A 27,207-nucleotide genomic window follows, 5' to 3' on the forward strand; every position below is an offset into this window, starting at 1 on the left:
TAAACTATAGACCCTACTTTGGAAATAGCAACTATCTTGAAATTTTAAGTAATTGCTTACGATATTTTCAAAAATAAAATTTGAACAAATTTTCGTCGATTTTACGGTGATAACTAATTATTTTGTTTGTCACGACTTATGAGTGTAATGCATTCAATGCACTTGTTGAAGAACAAAAAATAAGTGAAAGTATCATTTTATATATGATGACTAGTCTTCGGCTAGCTGGCGGTTCCGCAACCAGATCCCTGCGTTTACGAGCCTATGGCCTCGTACCTCTTGAGCTCACAATTCTAAGGAATTTCAAATTTATTTTCCTATTTCAACTATCTAAAAGATAAGATTGTGTATTCCAAGAACACGTCCATTTAAATAACATCGGATTTTTTTTATCCCCTTCTCCTCTAGACTGCTTAAAAACTAAAAATATTCAATTTGGCAATTTTCCTGTGGGTTTGTCCCAGAAACCTACAATCATGCCAAATTTTATCATTCTAATCATGTAGAAGATGTCCCATATAAATAACATGGAAAAAATTTCTCAATTGTCAATTTAAAAAACACACTAAAGTTTGACATTTTCATTACTGGTGATTTACTTAGGTCATGATAACGAAAACGTACAAGGGGATACCCAAAAGAAACCGGAATAGCATTGTGGTGGGCGGACCTTCTGTAGTACACATTTATGCTGCTAGACGTGTATAGCACAACTCATTGCCAATTCAGTGCCGCCTGTGTTGTCGACCTGGCTTGTGTTCATCTGCAGTGAATGTTTTTGCTAGCGCTGTTGTGTTCTTGTTTCGTTTTTTTCTGATGGCAAGTGTAAGTGAACAAGGTGCAGCTGAAAAACTTTGTTTTCTACTCAGTAAAAATGCTGCTGAAATTGTTGTAATGTTAAGAACAGCGTACAGAGAGGACGCTATGGGTAAAAGTCAAGTGTACGAGTGGTTTGCTTATTTTAAATATGGCGACATGTCGATTGAGAACAAACCTCGTTCTGGAACGTCCATCATCTGCCCGAAATGACGAAAATGTTGGAAAAATTCGAGAACTTGTTCTCACAGACCGCCGACAGGCGATTGATCAACTGTTAGATATTAGTGGGATATCTTGGAGCTCGGTTCCCTGAATTTTAACCGAAGATTTGGGGATAAAAAGGGTTTCCGCCAAGTTTGTTCTTCGAGTTCTGACTGACAATCAAAAAGAACATCGAATTGAAACATGTCGTGCTTTGAAACAGCAGCTTAAAACTGATCAAGAGTGGTGCTATGGGTACGACCACAAAAGGCATGAAAGGACACCGATTTGACAACATTGAAGAGGTCAATCAAAAAACGAGGAAGGAGCTGTCCGCCATTACTCAAGATGCCTACAAACAATGTTTCGAACAGTGGAAACACCGCTGGGGCAAATGTATTAGTTGTAATGGAGAGTATTTTGAAGGGCATAAGGTTGTTTTGTAAAAAGTTTGAAAATATAGCTTTTACACAATAAGTCTTCCGGTTTCTTTTGGGTAACCCCTCGGACAAGCATACCGAATTTCAAGATGTTATTCCAATATATATATAAAGGTCCATTTACCATGAGGAATTTCTTTATCCCCCCTTTAGACCCTCTAAAACTTAGAAATATTCACTTTTGGCAAGTTTTCTAGTGGTTAGTCCCGAAAAGCTACAATCACGCCCAGGGCCGTGCCGTGGGGGGAAGCGGAGCAACGGTCCCGGGCGCCGAAGTAAGGGGGACGAAAAAGTAGGGAGAAAAAACTAAAAAAGATAGAAAAAATTACTTGGAATATATGGGGGCGCCGTCGTATACTGTCGCCCCGGGCGCTGATTTTCCACGGCACGGCCCTGATTATGCCCAATTTTCTACTTTCCATGCCAACCGAAAGTACCCCTTTATTTTAAGTCAGTCAGTTCATGTAGTTTTATATGTATATAGTTAGGATAATAAAGATTAAGAATCAAGAGAAAATATATGAATCTTTGTTTATGGTTGCAAGGAGACAAAATACTCTGGGTACTCTCATTTCTCCAAGTTTTCATTAAGATACCGTTACCACTGGACCAAAATTACTGTAAATAACCACATTAAATTCCATTTTATTTCATTTAAAACTCAACATTCATTGTTCGCAAATCTTTACTTCAGATATGATAATAAGAAAGTAAAATGTGTGACAAAAACTTAATCGCTAGAAAGTATTATATATAAAGATATGGATAAGAACAATTACACTTATACATATTGATAAAAAGAAGAAAATAAGACTAAATTAATTAGCTACTGATTCCAATTTGTTTCCAATTTCTTGTTAGTTATAATTTAATAACATAGAATGATTAAGAAATGTGTATTACGTTTTGTATGTATTATGTCTTGACTTTAAATTAACTGTAATGAAATTAAATTGCAGCCAATGAACAGTCTCAAGGTCTTTTACTTCCCGTCAGAGGGCAAATTCTTTTATTTGAGTCAATCAGCAAAATACAACAAAAACACACACAAAAAATTGTTTCATTGAAATTTTAGGTCATGAACTGCAAGTTTAAAGCCACAGGCATGTAACACTAAGGTAACCAAAAGAAAAAAAAATGTTAAGTGAAAAATGACATTTTATTTCTATCTTAGAAACCAGCATGAGCGAGTTTGTGTTGCAAAAACGCTTAGAATGTTCTTTTATTATAATATACCAACATATCGTAAGCTTGGAAAGAACTTCAGACAGTCTTTTGTTGTAATGTCTCAAATGTTGGACTATCAAAGGCATTCGGTTCTTCGGTTAAATGTTAAAAAATAATAGATTTTCTTACACATTACAGTCTTTAATGCTGTATATTTGCTGTAGTTAACTGAGCTATATAATGTGAATACATAACCGACAGGGATAGTGTAGCTCAGTGATAGAGTGCTTACCTTTAAAGCTAGGGGTCCTCTGTTCGATTCCAGATCAAGCGATTTTGTGGTGGACAACGTAATATTATTTCATTCTCACTCGCGTCCACGAATCATTCGCTTCCTTTATCCTAAACAGCATATCTGCAGGAGGCAAAAGTAAAAAATTCAACCCGAGTAGCGTATGGTAGTCGCTAATACTCTTGCCTTTGGTGCCAGCGGTCCCGGGTTCGATTCCTGGTGAGAACACTCGGTCGAAAAAGTATAAAAACTTTTTCAGATCATCCATCCTGAGTGAAGGTTTCCTGGGTTTTCCTCATTCACACCAGGCGAACGCCCGGATAGTACCTGACAAAATGGTTTCAGTTTGCTTCCTTCCTTTCCCATTCTTTTCCTCCTCTCCCAGTTCCCCGGGTAGTATTATTCCCGAGGAACGTTATCCCTCATACGTGACTGGCTAATTTAATATGGTAATAGATATGGTAATCAATATGCAACGTACCATTAGTACCTTCATCAGATAGAATTTCTTTGAAATAATTTAAGAAAGACGTGTGCTCCTTTTCAGAGAAGCAAAAATTTTAACACTCCCCAGCTTATACATCTATAAATCTATTCTTTTTACTGTGAAAAACAAGCATCTTTTTATCTTTAACAAAAATGTTCATAGCCATAATACAAGACAAGGTAGTGACATATTTGTGATGCATCAAAAATATGCTAATATAAGCAAAACCGTGTACATGAATTGTGTCAGATTGTATAATAAACTTCCTCTGTACTTGAAAAATATGACCAATGTTTCCATTCTTGGTAAGACTTTATATAATCTACTCACTGAAAAGTGCTATTATACAATTAAAGAATATTTAAATGACTCATTAACTGAAGAGCTGGTAACAGATACTTACCCGTGAGTACATGCCTGGTGTGGTACAAACAGTTACCTAATTAGATGTAAATTGTCATGTTTTTATACTTAATATACCCTATTATGTGGTTTTGTATTTTAGAAAGATGCATGATGTATACCTCTGGTACTTGACAATATTGTATGTTTTTTTTTTTTTCTTTCTTTCTGACAACTGTAATGTTTACATGAGAATTTCTCATGTTTTGTAAGCTAATGAAACAGGCAAATAAATAAATAAATAAATAAATAAATAAATAAATAAATATAGCATCAGTGAGGTTTCGTCGCATTTCTATCTTCGTCAAATATCTTTACAATATAAAGAAGTTTTACAAAAATGAACTTTGACAAAGTTCAGGTCAGGAACTTTGATAAAGTTCAAGTCAGTCAAACATAGTTGGAAAATACGATTGATTGTAGAGGAGAGGGAGAAAGAATTTTATACCAGCTTTAACCACTAATGTGGTTTTCGTGACAAGAATTTTGGAGAAATTTGAAAACGCTATTTCTTTAAAATGTGGATGAACAAGATGACAACGAATGAGTATTGGAAATAAAGCATTATCTTCTTCTGGTATTTATCAAACGGGAGTACAAGTAAAGAATAAAGTGGAGAAATACTTGCGAAAGGTGCGGTATGCCATAATTTATGTTGGTACAGTTTGCTACAGTTTTGTTATTGCTTATTAATGTTATCCAAGGGTAAAAGTGGATCTGAAAAGATAGGGGAACGGATGACGTCACGCCGTCCTCCGTGCATATCTTCGCCCACTGTAATTCTTTTAGGAAATAGGAGGACACCATAGATATATTTTGGAAGTGGGTTAACGGCGTCCTCCCGCGTTTCCTCTCACTTTTACCCTTCAGATCAGATCAGCGTTAAGCTTCGTGAGTTAACATGTGTACAATTGTTATAATTTATTGCATTTTGCAACTCTTTTGCGACAATCCGAAGTACAGTCGATACCTTTCTTAACTACAAGGGTAAGTCATCCGTCTGCAATATTTTCACAATCCAAACATCAGACGTGTGCATACACAGTGATCGGCCCTAAGTACAAGATCAATCTAGCCCAAGAGATAGTGTAGCAACTGGACTATTTAACACGGAGGCCACCATGTCGTTAGTATCGTCAGTCAGTTTTAAGAGGTAGCAACAATGAGTACTCAATAGTGTCTGATATGTGAATTGTTACTTTCTGAGTTCGAGCTCTGGCATAACTCAAAATATTTGACATTGGAAAGGGGAAGGTGCAGTGAATCACAGCACGGCAACTCGTTGGTTCCAAAAATTTCGTGCAGGTTGTAAAAATGCCAAACATCAGCAAAACTCCGACTGCCTCAGGTAACAGATTCTTAAGTTATACGACACGCCATTGAGTAAAATCCATCCACCAGCATACGATGATTATAAAACAACTTGGCATATCTCCATCCATTGTAGTCCATCACTTTCACGAGCTCGGGAAATCTATCAGGAGTTGCCTCATTATGCCACATGAATTGATACCATTCGAGGCCCATAGGAGGGTAGATGTGTGCCGATAACTACTGCAAAATCCACGTGATGCAACAGATTGTCACATGCAACGAAAGTGGATATTTTTCCGAAATCTGAATGTGCTAAAACAGTGGTTGAGCAAGAAACAATTTCCAAACCCAGTCGTCAAACAGAGCCGTTTCTAGCATAAACTTATACTGTGTATCTGGTGAAACTATGAGGAGGTAATTCACTTCGAGTTCGTTCCTAAGGCTCGTACCACCAATGCTAATCTTTATTCCGAACAGTTGTAGTGGTTGTATCCTGTATTACACCAAAAATATCCTGCATTGATGAACGGAAGGCTTCCCCTGCTTCAACAGGATAGCGCAAAATCACACTACCGAAGGTAGACAGAACAGGAATTAGGTTGAACTAGAAATTGATCTTATCTACTTAAAGATAAGATAAGATCAAAAATTGGGTGCTAAGTGCTGGAGGATCATTGAACAGAACAAGAATACACTATTTAGAGTTTAATGTCCCTTTCCATCAGCGGAGTAATATGAGACTGGATCTCTCTCGTCGGTCCTGAAAGTAAGAATACTTACCACTCAGTCACAAGGGGTAAAAATAGGAACACCTACCAATTATTGCATATTACGCGAGGAGTGTGGCAATCTTTACAATAATGAGATAAATTTGCAATAAAAATATTGAGGCAAATAGCACCAAAATCGAGATGTGGTAAACCGTACACTGAAAGAAAGTTTTTTGTTAGTCAAGAAAATCTAGAGAGGCGAAATTGAGCAAAATTCTGTATCATACACAAGATGTTTTGTACCAGACTCGTACAGGTTTATTGCTTAGCCAGGACCAATCTGCAGGGCTGCAAGTAGACGGAAATCATGTGAAACTTCCCTCAGCACATGCAGGATACAGAAAGTCATGATTAAGCATTTTGATAAACATTATTTGGTGGTATATGGACACTAATCAGTTCCATCCCTGCGTACTATCTGAATATTCCCTCTGGTTGGAAATAAACATACAGAGACGCGAATTAAGTACGTGGCAGTATCTAGAAAACTTGTATAGAACATACAGAGGAGTACAGAAAATCTACATTACAACATATTGCAGTTCACCTGCCGTGGTAGGAACAGCGCTAGAAGGCCAACTGTAGCCGAAATCTACGGATTTTCCTTTTAAATGCGCTCAATCCTCTCTACATGTATCTGTTCAAACGGCACCCTGTTAAATAAAGTATAGCTAATACTGTGCATTTCTTGTTATTAAATATACCTGTTTAAAGTTACCTTTATAACATAAATAATTTCTTAGAACACATAATATTGATAATATTATTAAGGTTCTTTCCTTTCTATGCATAAATTTTAAAAACACAATACGTCACGAACACAAACAACAAAGCCAGTTATCTTCGTTTCACAAGATAATACCTAGGTATAGCCTATATAAGATAAAGTTAAAAAAAGAAATCTTAATCTAATGAGTTCTAGTGCTTTAAAATATAATGTTGTTTGTGAAACTCCTAACTCGAAGAAAGACACGTATAAGATGAACTAAATCTATACCTAAGATTAGTTACATAACTATATAGACATGTTTCTCAGAACTGTACAATGTCTTTAACCTTGTTAAATCCTACGACTTGAAACTTCAATGTCCAGCCATTAAGGGTCTCTATGTCGTTGTACTAATTCAAACAGGAATAGGATATGTTTCTGAGGAATTACTTGCCATGCTGCTTCTAGGACTGTGACAAGCAATTCTTAAACCAATCTCGCACACCTTCAATGATCGACATTTAGCTGACCTACCGGGCCAGGCAAGCACCAGTACCCACCATTCTTTGAAGAAGGCTTGCATATATTCGAAATACATGAGATCGGGCATTGTGCTACTTTTGGAATTGTGTGCTTGAAGTGTATAACTTCGGTCTCTAGAAGTACTCTGATAGAGAAGCCAAAATTTCGTGTTGAGCACAATATCTTCGCACATCTTCACACTCGCCACCTGCCCCTATGACGTTCAACAATGCACACTGGCAAATTGTGTTCGATTAACACGTGTTTAGCTTCACTACAAGAAAGATTGGCGTAGGGTTCGCCCGGAAATAATACCGTTTGAAACATGGACTCAATACGCCAATGGCGGTGTTCATGTGCTCATTGTAACGTGAGACCTTTGTGAATCTAAATCAATGGAAATCGATATGAAGGTACGATTGCCGCCAATTCAGCACATGCCCGTATAACCGTCGACGCAGACAAGTCCACCTCTATTTGTGTGCTATTATATCAAGTCAATCCACTGTGGACAACGTTGGAAAGTCCATCACTGCCATATTTACAAGAGGTCTGTTATTCCACAAAGTGATTACATTGCGCGGTCCACTGCCCATCATCGCTGCATGCGGTCTGCCTTTTTGTCTATTGCTTCAGAACACGCATCATTGTAATGGCGGAATGATCTGTATGTGTGTATCAATGAAGTGAAACGAAAAGTCGCCTTCTCGTAGACTGACCATGCTTCCCTTCGAACCTAGTCGTCTGTTTATATTACGTAAACAACTTCTCATAGTACTATTTCCTTCACGGAATCGAGGGAAATGCTTGGCCCACACATGTGCCATCCCCTGAACTCTCAGTCATTCCTACATCTTACTCTATAGGAGCATATTTTGCGGTAATTTGTTTGTGCTTGAAAAATCAATAAACGGATCTATAAAAATGCAGTAATACTAATTTCAGTATCTAACCATCAAGTTTGCGACTTATAGCTAAACAGAAAATCGAGATTTTCTGAAAACCAATTTTTCAGTACATTTAGATGAGCATTTGACCTTCGATCGGCAGAAAAGGATTACCATAATTTGTTCTCCTAACTTCTATATAACTTCCAACTCGTTTAACTCCAGAAACAAAAGGTTCATATCAGACTCGAGTATCTTGTGTTAATCCAATATAACTAAGATTAAATTGTTTGAATTCAAGTTTAAATTGTTCTTTCATCTTTTTCTTTCACCACCAAAAGTTCTCTTTCTCTAAATTTTCTCAGCTTAAACTATCCTTCTCTTGTGTTTTTCTTTTACCAGTGTCCTGTCGTCATAGGTGTACGTTCCTATCAAACCTTTAAATCTGTTTAAATTCAAAATGTATGCAATAAAAGAATAAACCATTAAAACACATGTTTTGTCTTAAACATAGCACTGAAAATGTAATAGTCGAGTTGATGTTTTATTTTGCGTTCTTTATTAACACTGAGGTTATCAAGGACAAGATCTCCTACTAACATGGGCTCCCAACTACCAAAGGTGATTGAATCTGGTGCAGCTGGCGTATCCACAGACCGTCATGCAAGATCAAGCCTCACACGATATGCCACTTCCCTCAACACTATTCTGCATCCAAGAGAGCTAATTACAAGCGCATTCAACAACAAAAAAAGCCTTAAATAATAAGGCATTAGTAATTCATTCCTTCTAAAGTTAAGGAACGTGAATTTTGTGAAAATATAAAAACACGACTAGCAAGGGACCACAAGTGGTCTTTAAAGCAGATATATGTCACTAACTAACTACCTCTTTGGCCTATAGAACCCGGAGGTTCAATGCCGCGTTCACAAAAGCTTTCCACTGACTTCTATCCTTAGCCAAATGCATCCAGTTTCTACTTTGTATTCCAATCTCTGCGAGATCCATCTTAATATTGTCCTCCCATCTGCGCCTAGGTCTTCCTAATGGTCGTTTTCCGATTGGTCTTCCAGTCAAGACTTTGAAAGCGTCCTCCTAAACTTGACGATCCTAACAATGTTGGGTAAACCGTATAAATTGTGTAGTTCCTCGTTATGAAATTTCCGCCATTCTCCATTCCCGTTCCTCTTGGCTCCGAATATTCGTCTCAGGATCTTCTTCTCAAATACTTTCAGTCTATGTTCATCCCTCAGAGTAAGCGACCATATTTCGCAACCATACAGAACAGGTATGATTATAGTTTTGTATATTTTAAGCTTCAAATTCTTCGACAGAATTCGCAACGACAAGAGATTTTGAACCGAATAGTAACACGAATTCCCTGCTTTTAGTCGACATTTAATTTCTTCGTGAATATGTAAGAGATGTTTATAAGAGATGTTTTACCGAGCGAAGTAGCTCAAGTGGTAGAGCGTTGGCTTCGTATTCGGGAGGTCGTGGGTTCGAATCCCGCTGCCGACCACCCTGTTTGAGGTTTTCCAGGGTTTCCCTCAATCCTACCAGGCAAATGCCGGGATGGTACCTACTAAACAGGCCCTAGCCGATACCTTCCCAATTCCTTTCCATTGTTATTGTTGTTGTTGGATATCCAGTGTAAAATGGCTTCTGAGCTGTATCTGGTGATTGTTAAATAAATAAATAATTCATTTTAATCCCTTTAAGAAAATACAAGATTTAAAAAATTAAAAAAAAGCTAGGAAGGAGTGATAAATAGAAAGATTTTTTCAGCGAAATTATTAAAAAATTTCTTGGTAACTCCTCAATAACATCATAGTTAAAATGAAACGAATGAAATAGTAACCGCAATAAGCGGAATTGCGCGCAAAACATATGTATATTTTAGAAAGACCGAATTTCAGAAGAATGCAAAACAAGTGCCAAATCCGTGAATTCCGACTAAATTTCTTTGTGTGTCCGACTGTATTTCTAAAAGTTACAAAGTGAAAATAAGATTGACAACACGAGAAGAAAAAGGATATTTAACGACAGCTTTGGTGTAAGTATCATTGTGCAATTGGTAAAGAATAGGAAAATGAATGTTATTAAATTCTAGATTTGATCGGTGCTACTGCTGTTGAACGTGTACTTAAAAATTTGCAAAATTTTGGAAGAAATTTGTTATTTTACATGACTAAGAAATAGTGCCATTGCTGTGTACGGTACTTGTGCCGGTTGATATGTCTAAGAATGCATGGGTTCAGAAAGGTTATATAATACGCTACTTCCCTTACTTTTTGTAAAATGAAAAAGGCAGTGAAAATTTTTACATATCCTTTGTTAAGTCCGATATTGTTGTATATGCTATTTTATTTCTGTGAATTCTTACTTTGGAGCGATGATAGGAGAGAAGAAAGCAAGGTGATTGCGAAAATAATCGAGTTCGAGATTTCAACAGATTTACAGTTTCATGGCCTCTTTTATTATTATTATTATTATTATTATTATTATTATTATTATTATTATTATTATTATTATTATTATTATTATTATTATTATTATTAAGTATTCTGCCTTTTGGCAGGTCCAGGAACTAACGAGGTTTTTTTTTATCTTCGTAGGTTCGGGCCTAGAAATGTTTATTCCACGTTTCTTGATCTTCAGCTTCCTCTTTTAACTCCCAATATTTTCTTCTATTTTTCAAATCATCGATCACTTTTGTCCTTCTTCTTCATAATCTTCACTTTCCTTTCATCTTCGCTTCTATGGTGTTACGAAGAAGACAATTTCTTCGTCAGATATGACTAATCCAATTGGCTTTCCTACGAAGGATGATGGCTAGAATGTCCTCTTCTGTCCTATCCGTTTTAAAACATTTTCGTTTGTTGCTCTTTCCATCCATTTTATCTTCCTCCATCTTCCTCCAACACCACATTTTGAAGCTCTCTAAATATCTCTTCTCTAACTTCCGTAATGTTCAAGTTTTTGATCCATACAATCCAATATTCCATATATAGAACTTGACCAACTTCTTTCTTAGTCCATTATTAAGCCTGTTAGCCAAGAGTGATCTTTCCTTGTTGAATACTTCTTTGCTTATGGCAGTTCTGGACCGGTCTCTTCGGTGCAATAAGCGTCTTTCATCAATATAATCCCCAAATACTTGATATTATCGACCTCTTCAAGTTGTCTTTGTTCTACCCTGACCTGTAAGGGCGTGTTTTACGAGATATTCTCATAACTTCGGATTTTTCGATGTTGATTTCCATTTCACATAGTTTTCCAGTGTCAACTATTTTGTCAATCATCTCTTATAGTCCTAGGTTCATGACCTCTACACACACACACACACACACACATATATATATATATATATATATATATATATATATATATATATATATTGATGTCTTTCTGTACATCTGTCCGTTCGTTCGTCCCGATCTAAACACAATCGTCTAGAGGCAATAGCCCTACTGTCCAGCGTACCCAGATCGAAATTTAAACCTAATGTTTTTATAAGTTTCTCTACATGCTTTTTTTAAAATTTTCTTTATGCCAAAAGTAAGTGCGGTTTACTGAGGGGTGATAATCAATATTTGTGATTTTCTTGAGAAGCGGCTCTAACGATTTTGTTTACATATATTTTGTAAATCAATATAGATACCATTAAAAGCCCAATAATATGGTATAAGTTGCTTTGCGGGTGAAATCCAAAAGCGTACTTTACTCTTTGGGGTAAGTTCTTTATAAACGACTGACTCAAAAATGAATTAGGCGTTTTTTTGTTAATTTCATAAATAAATGTTTCATTAATACTCCTGTAGAAATCATCAAGGCGTAAATTTTCTCTAGGATATGAGTTTTTACGGACAATATTTTTAGATAATTTGAGCCAATATTGCTCATAATTCATAAATATATATTTTATTATTGAAATTACAATGTGGCGGCGTAAGTGGTTTCTCATTCAAAAAACCAAAAGTGGTAATTTATTATTGAGAGTGAGTTTTTCTTAAACGATTTTCTCGAATATGTAGCAGACAAATTTTGTTTATATTCCATTAAAAATCACTCTTTAATGTGGTGTAAGTTATTTCCCCAGAAACATATATATAAAAAGAGAAGTAATCATTTGTAAATGTAATAGTTTACTTACTGCATCTAATAATGCAATGGCTCAACCAGTGTTCTTTTTAACTCTACTTTAACATAAACAATAGACTTTTCATGCTAATAAATGCTTCTTTCGCCATTTCTATCTTTGCTTTTAGTTACTTGACATTTGCACTTCGTGTCCTCACTAATAATACTACTCAGGTACCGAACATTTACAATTTGTTCTATTTTCTTCCCCTTCTATATTTGGCACCGACAGTTTCGTTCCAATCACCATGGCTTTTATTCTTCTAACGTTTATTTGCATCCTAAATGGCAACATCACATAAAATGACTTAAGGGAAGGGGAACGACTAATCATCAATATCATTATAACATATACTGTGCACTACATAGAGAGGTGAAGCGTAAAATAGCAATAGCGCATAATTACTATCTCTAATGCTGAAAATAATGTAACCCAAGACCTACAACACTTCTGGATCTACATTAAAAGTAAATTTCTCCATCTTCCTCCTGAGCCCATGACCTATGACGGACAGTCTGACTAAGAATAATGAAACTGCGAAAGTTTTTGCACAGCACTTGCAGTCCACTTACAACAAATTATCCTCCTTAAATAAAAATTGTATTAACTCACATGACAAAAAAATATCTACATGCGGAATATCAGAACTTATTTCATATCATGGAGATTAGTACGAGAGATGTGAGTGCAAGAAAGAAACTGAAACCGAACAATTCAATTGGGTCTGAAATTGGAAATTCGACAATAAAAATAGTATAGAAAACTATCGTCCATTAGCTATATTACCAATTGCAAAGGTATTTGAAACGTCGTTTATTATCAGTTCATGCATCATCTTAAACCTGCAATTTCAATATATACATGGCTTCCTAGAGAAGAAATCCATGGTGACTAACTTGACTATCATTTCAAATTTCATAATTTTCTCCTTGGGTAATAATGGACAGGTAGATGTTATATATACGGATTTTAATAAAACACTTGACATTGTGAATCATGATATACTAATTCAAAAAATTGCCCTGTTCAATTTTAGGCACTCCATGATATATATATATATATATATATATATATATATATATATATATTAATCTTACTTGTGTGATTGTGAACGTAGACAATCCGTTCTGTATAAATAATATAAAACAGTGTACGTTCCGGAGTCCTTCAGGGATTTAATCTTGGGCCTCTTTTTTTATTATTTATTAATAATCTGTCACTTTATATTCAAAAAAAAATCATAAAGTACTCTTTGCAATTGATTTGAAAATGTTCATATATATGAAATCTATAGATGACTATCTACTCTTGCAAGAAGATCTGACCAATATACTAAATTGGTGTATTAGCAATAGACTTAAAGTAAATATTAAAAAGTATAAAACCATGACATACAGTAGACGTGAAAAAAGTAGAACTTCATTTACTCGATGGAAGAAGTTAGATCCAATTAAAGATCTAGATGTGATATTTGACAAAACATTAACATTTTCTCACCATGTGACAAATATAACCAAGGATGCATATAGAAACCTTGGGTTTATTATCAAAACAACCAAAGAAGTTACAAATAAAAACGCTTTACTTTTCTTTCCTAAGATCCAAATTTGAATATGCCTCACTTATTTGGAATACTTTTTTAAAACATGTACTCAAAAAACGAGCAGATACAAAGCAAAATCTTCCGTTTTCTCACATACAAAAGAACAGTGTTTTGCCCAAAATATGAACCTTGTGATAATTTACTTGGTAACTTTACAGTTCAGACACTTTGAACAAAGACAGACGTTGAACGACCTACTTTTCTTATACTGACTTTTCCACAACAAAAGAGACTGTATAGATATAATTGCAAAAATAATGATCCAGGTTCCATCCCTCAAAACATGCAAGGGAAATAGTGGCCTGTTCTACTACAGGAAGACACGTGCAAATGCACTGCATATGTTACTTACATGGAGAACTTCTGCTACACACAGAAAATCAGTAAGGTTATAAAGATGTAGACGTATTTAATTCTTCTGTAAAGTCGTTCAAAATACTAATAAGAGTATTTTATAAAAAAAAAAAGCTTTCAAGGAAAATATATTATGTTAATTTCATATCCTATCAGTATCATTATAATTTAATATTTTGTATTCAACCATTAGTATCATTATAATTTAACATTATATAGTCAAGGATCATATGTTGACACTGTAATTAGGCAGTAATGCTTGTTGTATCGATACATAAATAAATATGAATCACAGCTCAACAAATTTTGTAACAAGTGCCATAATTATCATATACAAATCATATATATCTATACATTCTATCTTACCGAAATGAAGCATTCACTATCTAATGTAGATAGATGTTAAATAACGACAGCGAGAGACAGCATCCCTGTCGAACTCTCCTTCCAATTACACTTCTGTCTTTCCCTCTCTTATTCTAACACTTACTTGTTGGTTCATATATGAATTTCTTATGAGGCTTTGATCTTACCATTCTAACCCAACTTTCACTAGAACTCCCATTAACAATTCTTAGTTCATCCGGTAAATAGCATTTTCTAAATCAATAAACTCAACCTACACTCCTTTACTTTTTCTTACTCTTAATAAGCAGAGTTGCAACTGTTTCGCCCTTTCTTTCATAAACCCGAACTATTTCTCTTCAACCTATTTATTTATTCCTTGAAACCTTGTGTTCAGAATTCAAGTTATAATTTTTTGGTACATGCCAAAGTTCTGTAGCCTTCTTATTTCTCTAGTTACGATATCTTAGCAACGGTATCATCATGATCGTGTTCAGGGAATTTTTGGCACTCTCCTGTTTCATATAGTTTATTACAGATTCGGACCTATTCTTTCTTGAACTTGTTTCCCATATTCTTAATGCATTAGATTGATATATTATCTATTACATTTGCCTTTTATCCCTTATCTCGCATATGAGTTTCTCCAGCTGATCCTAAAATATAATAAAACCTCTGTAACATCTAGGCCACCCGCCCTACCCCTTCACTCATAGAAGTCCCTAACATATTATTTCCATCCTAATAGGACTTCACTCCTTTCACTGACTTGGTTAGCCTATAGAGCACTGAAACATACTTTTGCTGTGGAATTGATGCACGAAAAACAAAATCTCCAGTTTAACACTATTCTTTATCACGGACGTCTCTGGCGGGGGGCGCGTCCCCCCAATATTTTGAAGTACAAAATATTCAATATTTTATTCTAATTTAATTTATTTACTAACGACAGAATGACATATAAATAATAATTATTATATTTATTTGGAATATAATATTCAGACTGTGAAACGATTATAACATAGTTCTTGATATGCCATAGGGCAGTGGTTCTCAAACTTGTTGTTACCGCAACCCTCATTAAATAATAAAAAGTATTTTGTGGCCCACCTACTTTTATTCGAATATACATTGACATTCTATGTAATTGTGGTGTATTCCAAAGCAATGAAATTTTGTAAATGATATCTCAATTCCAGTTCGTTCAGTAACAGTTCGTATGAGTAATTGACATGTAATTTATTGGGGATTTTGTGAACACCGCGAGCGACCTCGAATGTTACAAAGTAGAGATCGATGCTTAAGTTTTGATAAATCAAAATTTATTTAGTTTATGTCTATCTTAAATATCTCACTTTCAAACTAAATTGTAATGTAAACTTATGAATATAGTGGCCCTGTCGGCACGAGAATATCAATCAGTGACGATCTAGCAAGTAGGGGCCTATAATGTAAATTTCTTTCTCAGTAACTGTGTCATATGAAATTGTATTCATGCACAAAGGGGGTTAAAGTGTTTCCATATAAAGGTACATAGAGCTAACATTACTCCCGTGACAATGCCCAACCCCGTGACAGATTTTGACTCACTCAACCTACACCCCTTTCCAGCATTTCCTAACCCAGCATCTCTACTGACTGTACAACAGCACAGGGCTCTGAGTAACCAATTATTCTTCACCACTACGTATTCATTAACAAACTTTTCCAATTTTCATTTTCTGAACAATATTTCACATTTGATTCTGCATCAAAATAAAATTTTTACAATTAAAAGGAAAAAATTCTCGCGGCCCATCAATGGGTCGTAACCCACACTTTGAGAAACTGCCTTAGGGCGTCCGTGAAGGTAAGCAGAAAGTTAACAAATGGAGTTAAGTTGATTTTGAGTTTAACATCCTTTTCAGCAACGAGATTATATGAGACGGGACCTAATGATTAACGTGGAATCCGAACCACATGAACTCCCGCCAGGAATCGAACTCGGGACTCCCACGCCGAAGGAAAGTTAACAAATGGAATCGAAGATATGAACATATTGAGTTAGATAGTACCATTTAAATTACTTACATTGATGTCCCCCTCCCCAAATTTTACATGCTAGAGACGCCAGTGATCTTTATTGTTTAAAGACTGTTGTCCAATGAGTGCGAAATAACATTGTTGCGTGCATGATGCATTACTTCTCTATATTCTGTATATAAGAAAAAAAACTCTGATCATAGAGTTAGAAAATGATTGAAATAACGTGAAAATATCAAATCTGGAACGATTGAAGGAAATATGTGCTGCAGTTTTACTATACGGATCCATAGATTTATAAAATTTATAGAAATGTCTAATAATATTTTAATAGAGTAGTGTATAAGTAATGGAAATATGGTGTGCGCTTACCTCTGAAATGCGTATTTACGTGGAAATATAGAAATCAAAGTCGAACCTGAAATGCATGTAATCTTCCATAAGCTGCTATAAAATTTTGGCAAGTCTATGATTTCTCCATTTTATGTCGAGAACGGAACTCAACCAACCCCTGCGGGGCTTCCCGCTCCTACTCCAACTACTACTACAACTCGTACTACTCCTACTCCTACTACTATTACTACTTCCTCCTCCTCCTGCTACTACTTACTGCTACTACTACTACTACTACTATTACTACTACTATACCTCCTCCTCCTCCTCCTCCTACTACTACTACTTATTCCTACTACTACTACTTATACTTTGGATCCGTACAGTGAAATTATACGTTGATTTTTGTTTTGCAGAAGACCTGTTAAAATGAACCTGCACCGGAGAATGCAAGAGCACACCTCGAAAATGATTGCTGAGGGTACAGAAAATGAAACCAGATATATATATTTGGTCTAGGAATTAATTCGTGCGGGTGGACAAGAGATGGCGCAACGAACGGAGCGTCCCACAGTTCCGTGTATCCACACATGTGTTGCAAACCCCTGTCATCGCGTATCGTTCGTAGTATAGGGCAGTGGATTAAAGCGTCAACAACACCAGTTTGTAGTTAAGTGAACATGGCGCAATTTGTGCCTGATAAAGTGTTTTTGCGGGGTGTCCTGCTGCATTACTTTAACATGCAAAAAAGTGCGACTGAAAGTCATCGTATTTTGGTGGAAGTGTATGGTGACCATGCTCTAGCTGAGCGAACGTGTCAGAAGTGGTTTGCACGGTTTAGAAGTGGTGATTTCGGCTTGGCAGACCAAGAGCGAGCTGGACAGCCAAAAAAATTTCAAGACGAAGAATTGACAGCATTGCTCGAGCAGGATTCGTGTCAAACGCAGGAACAACTTGCAGCAGCATTAGGCGTTGATCAAACAACAGTCTCCAAACGCTTGAAAGCCATGGGAATGATTCAAAAGATGTCACATTGGGTTCCACATGAATTGAAAGACAGAGACGTTGAAAGACGAAAAACCATTTGCGAATTGCTGCTTCAACGACAGAGCAGAAAGGGGTTTCTGCATCGAATTATTACGGGTGATGAGAAGTGGATCCATTACGAGAACCCTAAACGAAAAAAGGCCTGGGTGAAACCAGGTGAACCAGGTCCATCACAACCAAAACGAGATATTCACTGTACAAAGGTTATGCTGTGCATATGGTGGGATATGAAAGGTGTGGTGTACTATGAGCTGCTGCAACCGGGTGAAACTATGAATGGAGAACGTTATCGACGACAATTAATGCGTTTGAAGCAAGCTCTGGCCAGAACACGACCAGAATGGGAGAACAGACATGATAAACTTATTGTTCAACATGATAACGCTCGCCCACATGTCGCAAAACCGGTCAAAACCTATTTAGAAAATGTCGGATGGGAAGTTTTACCCCACCCGCCGTATTCACCAGACGTTGCTCCTTCGGACTACTACTTGTTCGATTGCATGAACAACGATTTGATTGGAAAGCGGTTTACTTCTTCAGAAGATATCGAAACATGGGTCTCTGAATGGATCGCTTCCAAGGATGAGGACTTCTTTTGCCACGGAATCCGTACATTGCCTGACAGATGGGCGAAAGTGGTGGCTAGCGATGGACAATATTTTTCTTAAGGTATTTATGTATTTTGTGTTTGTACTACAGCTTCAATGTGTGCGTACCAACCGCACGAATTAATTCCTAGACCAAATATATAATGAATTTCTGTGGGGATTCGTATAGTAAAACTGCACGAATATGTTTCTAAATCTTTGTTTCATTCATGGACCTACTCCAATTTCCCTTCATTCTCGTCATTCGAAAATCTTTATTTGGCAACAGGAGAAAATATTGCATATCACAGAGAGTATGGATTTAAATTGAAATTGAAGTACGTTACAAAATTCGGACCTGCAGGAATGCGAACTTCATATTTCATTTTGTTCAGGACTATGTCGTCTATCGCTTAATGTAAATCTCAACTTTGCACACATTCGTAAAGCGCTTGTTGAAGGTATTGAGAATTTGGAACGGGTACAAAGTGCTACAGAATATTTGTACTTGGCTCGGCTCGAAGCGCAACAAAAGGTTGCACATATTCTATTTAGGATGTTTGGTCGTTGTGAATCTGTGCAAACTAAGACAGACACACACACACACACACAAATATATATACATACATACATATATATATATACAGTGACGTATTTACGATTTTGTTTCGGGAGGGGCTTTGCTAACTTTCGGGTGGTCTTTCCCTGGAAATGTGAAAATTCACCAAGATATTTCATTTACTTTACTATACTAAGTAAGATTTCGGGGGGGGGGATTAAGTCCGGAAGCCACCCTCCTAAATACGCCACTGTATATATATATATATATATATATATATATATCTTATTCTCTGGACTCTCAAGTATGTTCCCTTGATGGATGAATCTCTACTCTATTAATGTGTATTCTTGTTTATTCAGTATGATCTCTTTTAGTAACTGAATCACTATCTTAGGGATGTACAAAAAAGAATCAACAATTATCAGTGTGTTTATGTGTTACAGTTGTGAGGTCGCTCTAAGCGAAATCTCTACATTTACGGAACATTAATAATAGATTCTAAATTTTTCATATTTCGTGTAAATTATGGACAATGTTTAGCAGAAGGGGTCCAGATATTTTTTTCTAAAAAAAAAAATCACAATTTTGGTAGTTTCTGTTTACATTAGGTCAGTTTAGGTTAGGTTAGTTTCGGTTAGGTTAGGTTATTTTATGTTAGCGTACATGTCCGGCATAATTTTCGAAAAAAAAAATCTAGAATTTTGCTTATTTCTATTAATATTACGTTAGTTCAGGTTAATTTAAGTTAGTTTAGTTCAGGTTAAGTTAGGTTTGCTTAGATTATATTAGGTCTAAGTAGTTGCATCTTCCATTTTTACGTACTTCTGAACCCCGTCTGCTAAGAATTTGCCTAGATTATCAATATTGGCTCAGTTCTCAACTCCCTTTTAGAGTATCTAACAGAACGTTAGATTCCATAGGATCAATGAGAAAAACAATCCTGTTCTTTGAAGAGATCGGGAAGAAACTTCACAGATATGAAACTTCATCTTCATATCAGTGAATTACCTGTAAAAGTGAGACATTGTTTTTCGGTGTGGTCAAATATGTTTCAGACGCGTTTTCGGTGTTGAAACTGCACTCTTGTTCAAAGCTACTATGTATCAGCTATTTAGTTACCATAATCATCTGAAATACTTCACAGAATAAAAAGGGTAATAGATAGGGTGAAGCGGTTTCCTGCAACCAATGAGCGTCCTAAGAATATACTCTATATTCACTCTAATCTCTGTACTAAAACCAGAAGTGGTAGAAATCTACTACCATTTTCGATTTCATCTTACACCGAGAAAAAAAACATATGTGGAGTACGTAAATACCGTTACATATGTAACATCTTGCAGTAAACGTGTGTTTTATACGTACTTTCCGTATAAGTATTCCAAATAAACGTACTTTCCGTACGAAAGCAAGAACTATATATAGGCGGTCAGGATCTCACATACAGATGGACGCATATAACATATAGGTGACATGCGTAACATACTTATACGTATGCAATATACAAAAGACTGTTAGATTTCAGACATTCTGCAGCGGCATGGTGTAAAATCTCCGCGAGAAAAGGCAGTACATATATAGCATATGGATAACGTATGCTTCGTACATATTTCAGTAATAAACATAAGGACTCCGTATATTTTTACAATCTACGATTTTTTCTCAGTGCCAGAGCAGTGCGTTGATTTTGAACAAACTGGATCCATGCAATTGCTGTACACGTAAGAATACTCTCAAAGTACAAGTTTCTAAGTCTATTGCAAGAGAGGTGCAAACTTTCAGGAAACTTGCAAGGAAATATAAGTCTCGTCCAAGATAATTGCACAGTCACTAGGAACTTATCTGATAGTTGGGACAGTACCTTCGGAGGAAAATTATGATGTATGTAGTAATACACAAATATTACACAGAAATGTCTGTGTAATACCGATATGATTCCATCAGTAAAGTGGTGTCTCTAATACTAACATTGTCTCCGTTGACGCCTCTACCAATTCCCAGTTTACAATATCATTTTGAAAAAAGGAGAAAGGGTTTTGGAATACCACACTTGTTTTACTAATTTCATAACTCCGCTTAGCGAAGTTACACCGTTGCGTAGATGAAAAAGTTCAAAAAACTTTTTTTTTTCTTAAAATTGCTTTTTCTTGATTTTCAACTGAAAAGAAGCAATGCCCCGTAGTCTTAAACATAGTTGAGCTATGTATTTTAGATTAGAGAAAATAGTCATTTTCGCCTTTTCTGTTGATTAGGCGTAGTTCATTCCGTGTTTGTACGTCATCCTACCTCATTTGTTAAATCTTTTTAAAGATAAGCATAATTTGCGATTTGTTTCCAAATATCAGAATAGTGTCAAATTACACTGTTGGCTATTATGTTAATGGAAATATAGTTGGTGTGGAATACGAACGAAAATATTTATTTATTTTCCTTTGTGTTCGTTTTTCGTTCTTCCATGGGTGAAATTCTTTATTGTGAGTTTTGTTAATTTTTTGGAACTTCTGTTTCAATGATTTTCTGTACTGTTTAAACATTATAACTAGAGCAACCCACATTATGCTTTATTTTTTGGGTAATTTTACTTTATTTTTATTCAAATTATGCTTTATTATGCTTTATTGTTAATTTCAATCATTGATTTATATTAATCGTGTATAATGTATAATATTTATTATACATTAAATATTCTAAATATCTTGATCTATTTATTAATATTTTATGCAACCCGCTTCTTTCATATTTAATAAACTTTCTACTTAGTGCATTGTAAACAAACATCCTTTACTCGAGTCCGTTTTTGTTTCACCTGTGTGCGCCTTAGAGATGCATATCTATGGAAAGGGAAACTAAGAGATGCAATCAAAAAATACAGAAAGTGCTCAAGTTCATGAGGTACACATAACCATACAGTGTAGAGTTCTTCTGTGCTATTCACTGTTCGCGGAAAGTTTTCTTCTTTTCCTTTTTCTTTACTCCGCATGAAAGGATAACACCGAAAAGTGTACAGATATAAAAATTAGCTTTTCATTGTTGCATTGTTATGTTCTCAATGATTTTTCATTGTAAATATTGGTTTTAAAAAATATTAATACAGTATGTTAAACTTGCAGTTAAACAGAATTTTCCAAGAATTGTGCTTTTAAATTATGCTTTATTTTCTAAAATTATGCTTTATTATGCTTTTAAAATTAGTTTCTTCTGGACCCTTAGACAACCATAACCATGTTCAAGGTACCAACTATATGTCTAAATTGCTATTATGCTTGTTATGCTTTTTATGCTTTTGGGTTGCTCTAATTATAAGTGCTCCTGTTGATGTTATATATAATTTTAATTCATGCGAAGTTTGTGCACATTCTGAACTAAATGACACAAAAGTTCCCTAAATATTCTCTTATTCATCAACAACTGTGACTAAATTAGTAACTTTGTGGTTACATAATTCATACTGCCAAGTTGCTGCAATAGTCCTAACATTAAACTATAACTTTGGGTCTCTAATAACAGTACAATTCATTAACGATTAATATTTTGTATTAGAAAGTGCATCTATTTTATTCACTTGTGATTGATTTTGTCCCATTTTGAGCAAGACCAACTGTTTTAGTAGAAATAAATTACGATGGCATTCTTCTTGCTGGGAAAAGTCACGAAATTCACCATGAGAGGGAATCGTCATTGCGGGTAATAGCCACGGAGCAAGTTACGCAAATCAGTTAGACAAGAGAAATTGAATCAATCCCCTCCCCCCCAAAAAAAGGCAGTGGTTAGACCTAAAACTAAATTTAGAAATGATTCTAGTTAAATCCATGTAACTACAGTATGTGCTATAAGTCATTTGACAAAAATGCACTTGAAATTAATTATTTATCAGCTACGAAATTATGAAATTATTACAAGCTGCATCATAATATTCAGTTAGGTTACTTAAATGAAATGTTCTTCATCACTTTCAATGCATAAATTACTTCTTTTAAGCACACAAGAACATATTACATTACTAATGTCGTTGGTTGATAATTTACCAAAAGTAATACACTCTTAAATTCTCTAAATCCATAATTTTTTCAGAAAAAAAAAATCGGATCCTTCATAGTATTCCCCAGGCAGAACACTATACAAATAATCACATATTTGTAATTAGTCATGTAACTATCACTTTTTAAATATAAAACGTACGTTCATCCTCTTATGACTTTCTTTTCGTCGTAAACGTATCTCATAACGAATGTAAGAAGGTTTATGTCCTTTATAAAATCACTTCTTACAACATATTATTCACGAATCACATCATAACGCACTTTTTTTTTAACCAATCAGCTACTGCTGATCTAATCACTTGAGCACTGAATAGCTGTTAGCGATTTACGGCCCACCCTGTATGAACATTCATATTAAAATAAATGACGAAAGAAAAACAAACGATTCTTGAACAGTGTACAATATTGTTATATTTAATCTGAAAAATAGACAGGGACTTATTTTTTATAATCAATATTAATCTAAAAGTAAGGCTTTTGTCCTGTCAGAAGTCAGGAGATCATTCAATGCCTTATTGATTTAAAAGATCTACTTTTTGGTATAGATCATTCTTAACTCTCGGTAGCATTCTTATAAAAGCTTTGTTACATTTACTCAAAAGAAAAAGAGACAGGAACTTACTCTGTATAATGAAGATTAATCCAAAAATACAGGGTTTCATCCTGTCGGAAGTATATCACTCAAAACAGCTAACTGATTTTCCCACTACAACTGTGAGGCTTTTCTCAGTGCATATGAGTAATAAAAGGGGGCGGCCAGTCGATTAGCTGGCGGCAAGGACGTTGGTTAACCTTCGCCTACCTCGACTCTATGGAAATAAATGGAAAAGACATAGAGAAAGAAAAGGAAAAGAATATTTGTAATCGTGCGTTGACTTGTAGAGGTACCTTCATCATTGTTTATGTCAAATACGACATCCACTATGACATTGAAATATGTAATCAACAATTTGTCACGTGCGTTTAATAACCGGAACGTCTGTTGCAACGCAATACGGTGAAGTTTGTAAAAGTGTTTACGTGTCGATTTCTTTGGTTGAATGATAACGAGTTTGATCTCAACTGCAAATTCACTGTTTCAGGTTTCCACTCTGTCCCTCAATTAGAACATATACTAGGGATACTCAGAGCTACCTATGAGGCGGGTTGGGCGAGCTGGGCCGTTGCCGCGGGCACTGATAGCAACAGGGCGCCGAACGAGCAAGAAGACAACAAAAAGTGTTGGAAAAGAGTAGACGACACGGCGCCCCGAAAAATATTGGCGCCCTATTAAATCAATATTGTTGTCGGTTTACAAAGAAATACATTTGGTAAAAATTTTCTTCCAAGCTCCACTCGCAACACAAACGCATCAATAGGAGTCAACGAATTTTTACTTATTACTTTAAAAAATTTATTATTTATGATTTGTTAATGACGATGTGATATACAAGGTGACAAGTAATGACTTATAGTCCACGCAGAAGCGTTTTCAACATCAGAAACGGCCAAAGTCTGAAATACATGTTCGGCGTTTTGATGGTGATGAGTTTGGTTAGTGAAAATGAAATGAAATCTTTGAGTTTTACGTCCCGCGGTTATGCCGGTGAGGCAAAAGGAGACGGTATTGATGAGAAATGAATGAAATGGTGGAATGAAGAAAGTGGGAGGAAACGGGAGAACCCCGAGGAAACGCAAGCACAGGTGTTTGTCCACCACAAAGTTCACTTGGCGGGGGCAGGGTTCGAACCCAGGACCGCAAGCACCAGAGGCGAACGCTCTACCACTGAGCCACCGCGTTTATTCCACTGATATATGAAATGCTTTCAATCTGAAGGAATTTATTGGTATTGTTTCTCCATCAACTACTTGCATCGCCAGGTGTATGTGTATGTTAGTGGATTTTTCATATGTTAATTAATAATAAGTAACCTTAAATTCAAAATTTCCATTCATTCACAAATTAAGTAATTACTATAATTTCCAAGATATATAATAGTCAAACTATATTTTGGATTTTAAGTACAAATATTAAATATATTCTTCAGCTTCATCGATCAATATTGAGAAATTCACAAAGAAGGCACTTTCTGAATTACCGTTACATTTCACAAAATATTTTTTACCGAAAAGAATCGAAATTAAAATGTTATTTGTGTGGCCACATACAGATAAAAATTTCAAAAGTTTATAATTATTACTGGAAATTAATATTGTTATCCATTTCGAACAGCTTAAAAGCACATAGTTTCTAATGTGTTGAAATTTCATTTCTTATTGATAGTATAAAACGTTCTAAATAGTCCTACAATAAATTTCCATAACTGTTTTCCAATTGGATTTGTATACCAATCAAAGATAGTTTTGTCAAGTTTAACAAGAAGTTCGAAATAAGCCTATTGAAAACAGCTCTTACTTGTAAAAGAATACATAATGATCAGTTTCCGCTGTTGCAGTGGCTCATCTAAGCAGCTTGATAAAAATTCAACGTAGCATAACAACCAAAGTTGCTTCTCATATAGGCTCATTTTGCCCAAGTGTCTATTTCCTCAAGTCTCTAAACCAGAGTCATTTCCTACAGTGGTTATCTTTTTTCTTAATCTGATGATCATCAACCGAAACAGAAGGGACACCTGCTGCATTCTTAGCAAATATCAGAAACGGAATGGGTGATATTTCGCTGCAGGCTATTATGAAATATCTCCAATAGACAGGGTTGCAGAGTGTCAGATAAAATTGTGTTGTTTTTAAAAATATGGTAAACTAAGCATAGTTGTTTCAGTGTTTAAAAGCAGGGTTATGAGTGAAATAACAACATAGTTTTCCCACAGACATACAGGTTTACTAATATACAGTACATTATAAATCTATTCATAATTCAATTTGGCCCAAAATGACACACAATCCCTTTTAACAATGACTAATTCAATTCTACAATTCAGAATTAAATTAATCACGCAGCATATCTGAACATTGAAATAATAAATAATAGGCTATGCATAATTTTTACGTACGTTAAGTTTCAATTTAGGTTTATTAATTGTAACTAACATTCTTTCTTGTAACTTCAATAAGGTTAATACTTGCGCTTCGTGCTCGCATGTCACTAGCGTCCAACCTAGATAAACCAAAGGATACAGGTCAACAACAACAAAGGAATTTAGTATCATTTTTTGAAATAATTAAGCTTATTTCAAATACTACTTCTAGATTGAAACAATACACGGATACGACCCACTCAGAACTGTTCTAGTGCACACATTCATTTATTCCTCGGTAAAAGAAAAAAAAATGTATTTTTGTTTTTTTCGCTTAATAAGTATAATATATTTTGATTATGCCTAGTTTCTTAACTAGTTGAAAGGAAATGGAAAGATCAATATTCATAATTAGGAATTCTGAAGGAGGAAAAGTAGACTTGCAAAATTCAATTCTCCGGGACTTTACCACCAGCAAAAGGGCAATAGTTTTCTGTGTCGCTACATCATTATTCAGAAATAGTGATATGCAAGAAACTCAGACATTTACTTTCGGAAACACTATGTTGGAGGGATTTTAGAAAACATAGGCACATTTTCTTCATTCTTTTGAGGTTTTTCGTGCATCAGTATCTATCTCAACATTATAGAGTGAGGAAAGAAATTTCTGAAAAGAAAAGAATTACTGTACACAATATATATATATGTTTGCTTTTTGGTTGAAATTCCTTTAGTAACAGTATATCAGGGGCGTATCAAAAGGGGGTTGATGGAGGTTGTAACCCATTGCATTGAACTTTTATGTACTACTTAAATAGAGTGGATTTCAGATTACTTAAATTTAGGAAAAGTGACGATCTTAATGTGTGGAGGAGAATTAATTTATAGGCATTACATTACATCGCTTCCAAATGTCTAGAAAATTTTTAACAGACTGCGGTATATACTTATCCAGGGAAACGAGATAAAGGGTTGTTTTAACCGTGAAGGAAATATAGAGACGATTACTTCAAACACCACACCATAACTACATGGGACAGGAGACTTGGATGAGATCCCCGATTGTATTTTATACATTTCCAAAGTTTTCCAGAGTGTATTGTGTATTGTATTGCATAGTGTACCTCAAGAACTTTTGAAAGGGGGAGATAAGATAAAATTCCAAATATTTTATTATTTGTAAATAAAGAAGGAAAATCA

The 27,207-nt window shown here is 35.3% G+C and overlaps 1 protein-coding gene across 1 annotated transcript in view; it reads right to left on the reverse strand.

Moving 5' to 3' along the window:
- LOC145684710 (lipase member H-A-like) overlaps positions 1-23,776 on the reverse strand; it is an 81,262-nt gene extending 57,486 nt beyond the window's left edge. The window contains exon 1 of the mRNA XM_081757086.1: positions 23,673-23,776. Within this exon, the coding sequence (XP_081613212.1) occupies positions 23,673-23,712 (40 nt within the window). The 5' untranslated portion in view covers positions 23,713-23,776. The remainder of the gene's footprint in view (positions 1-23,672) is intronic.
- Between the last annotated feature and the right edge of the window lie 3,431 nt (positions 23,777-27,207).

This window comes from Thermobia domestica, chromosome 5 (assembly GCF_964235325.1).
Source record: "Thermobia domestica chromosome 5, izTheDome1.hap1.1, whole genome shotgun sequence".
Taxonomy (NCBI): domain Eukaryota; kingdom Metazoa; phylum Arthropoda; class Insecta; order Zygentoma; family Lepismatidae; genus Thermobia; species Thermobia domestica.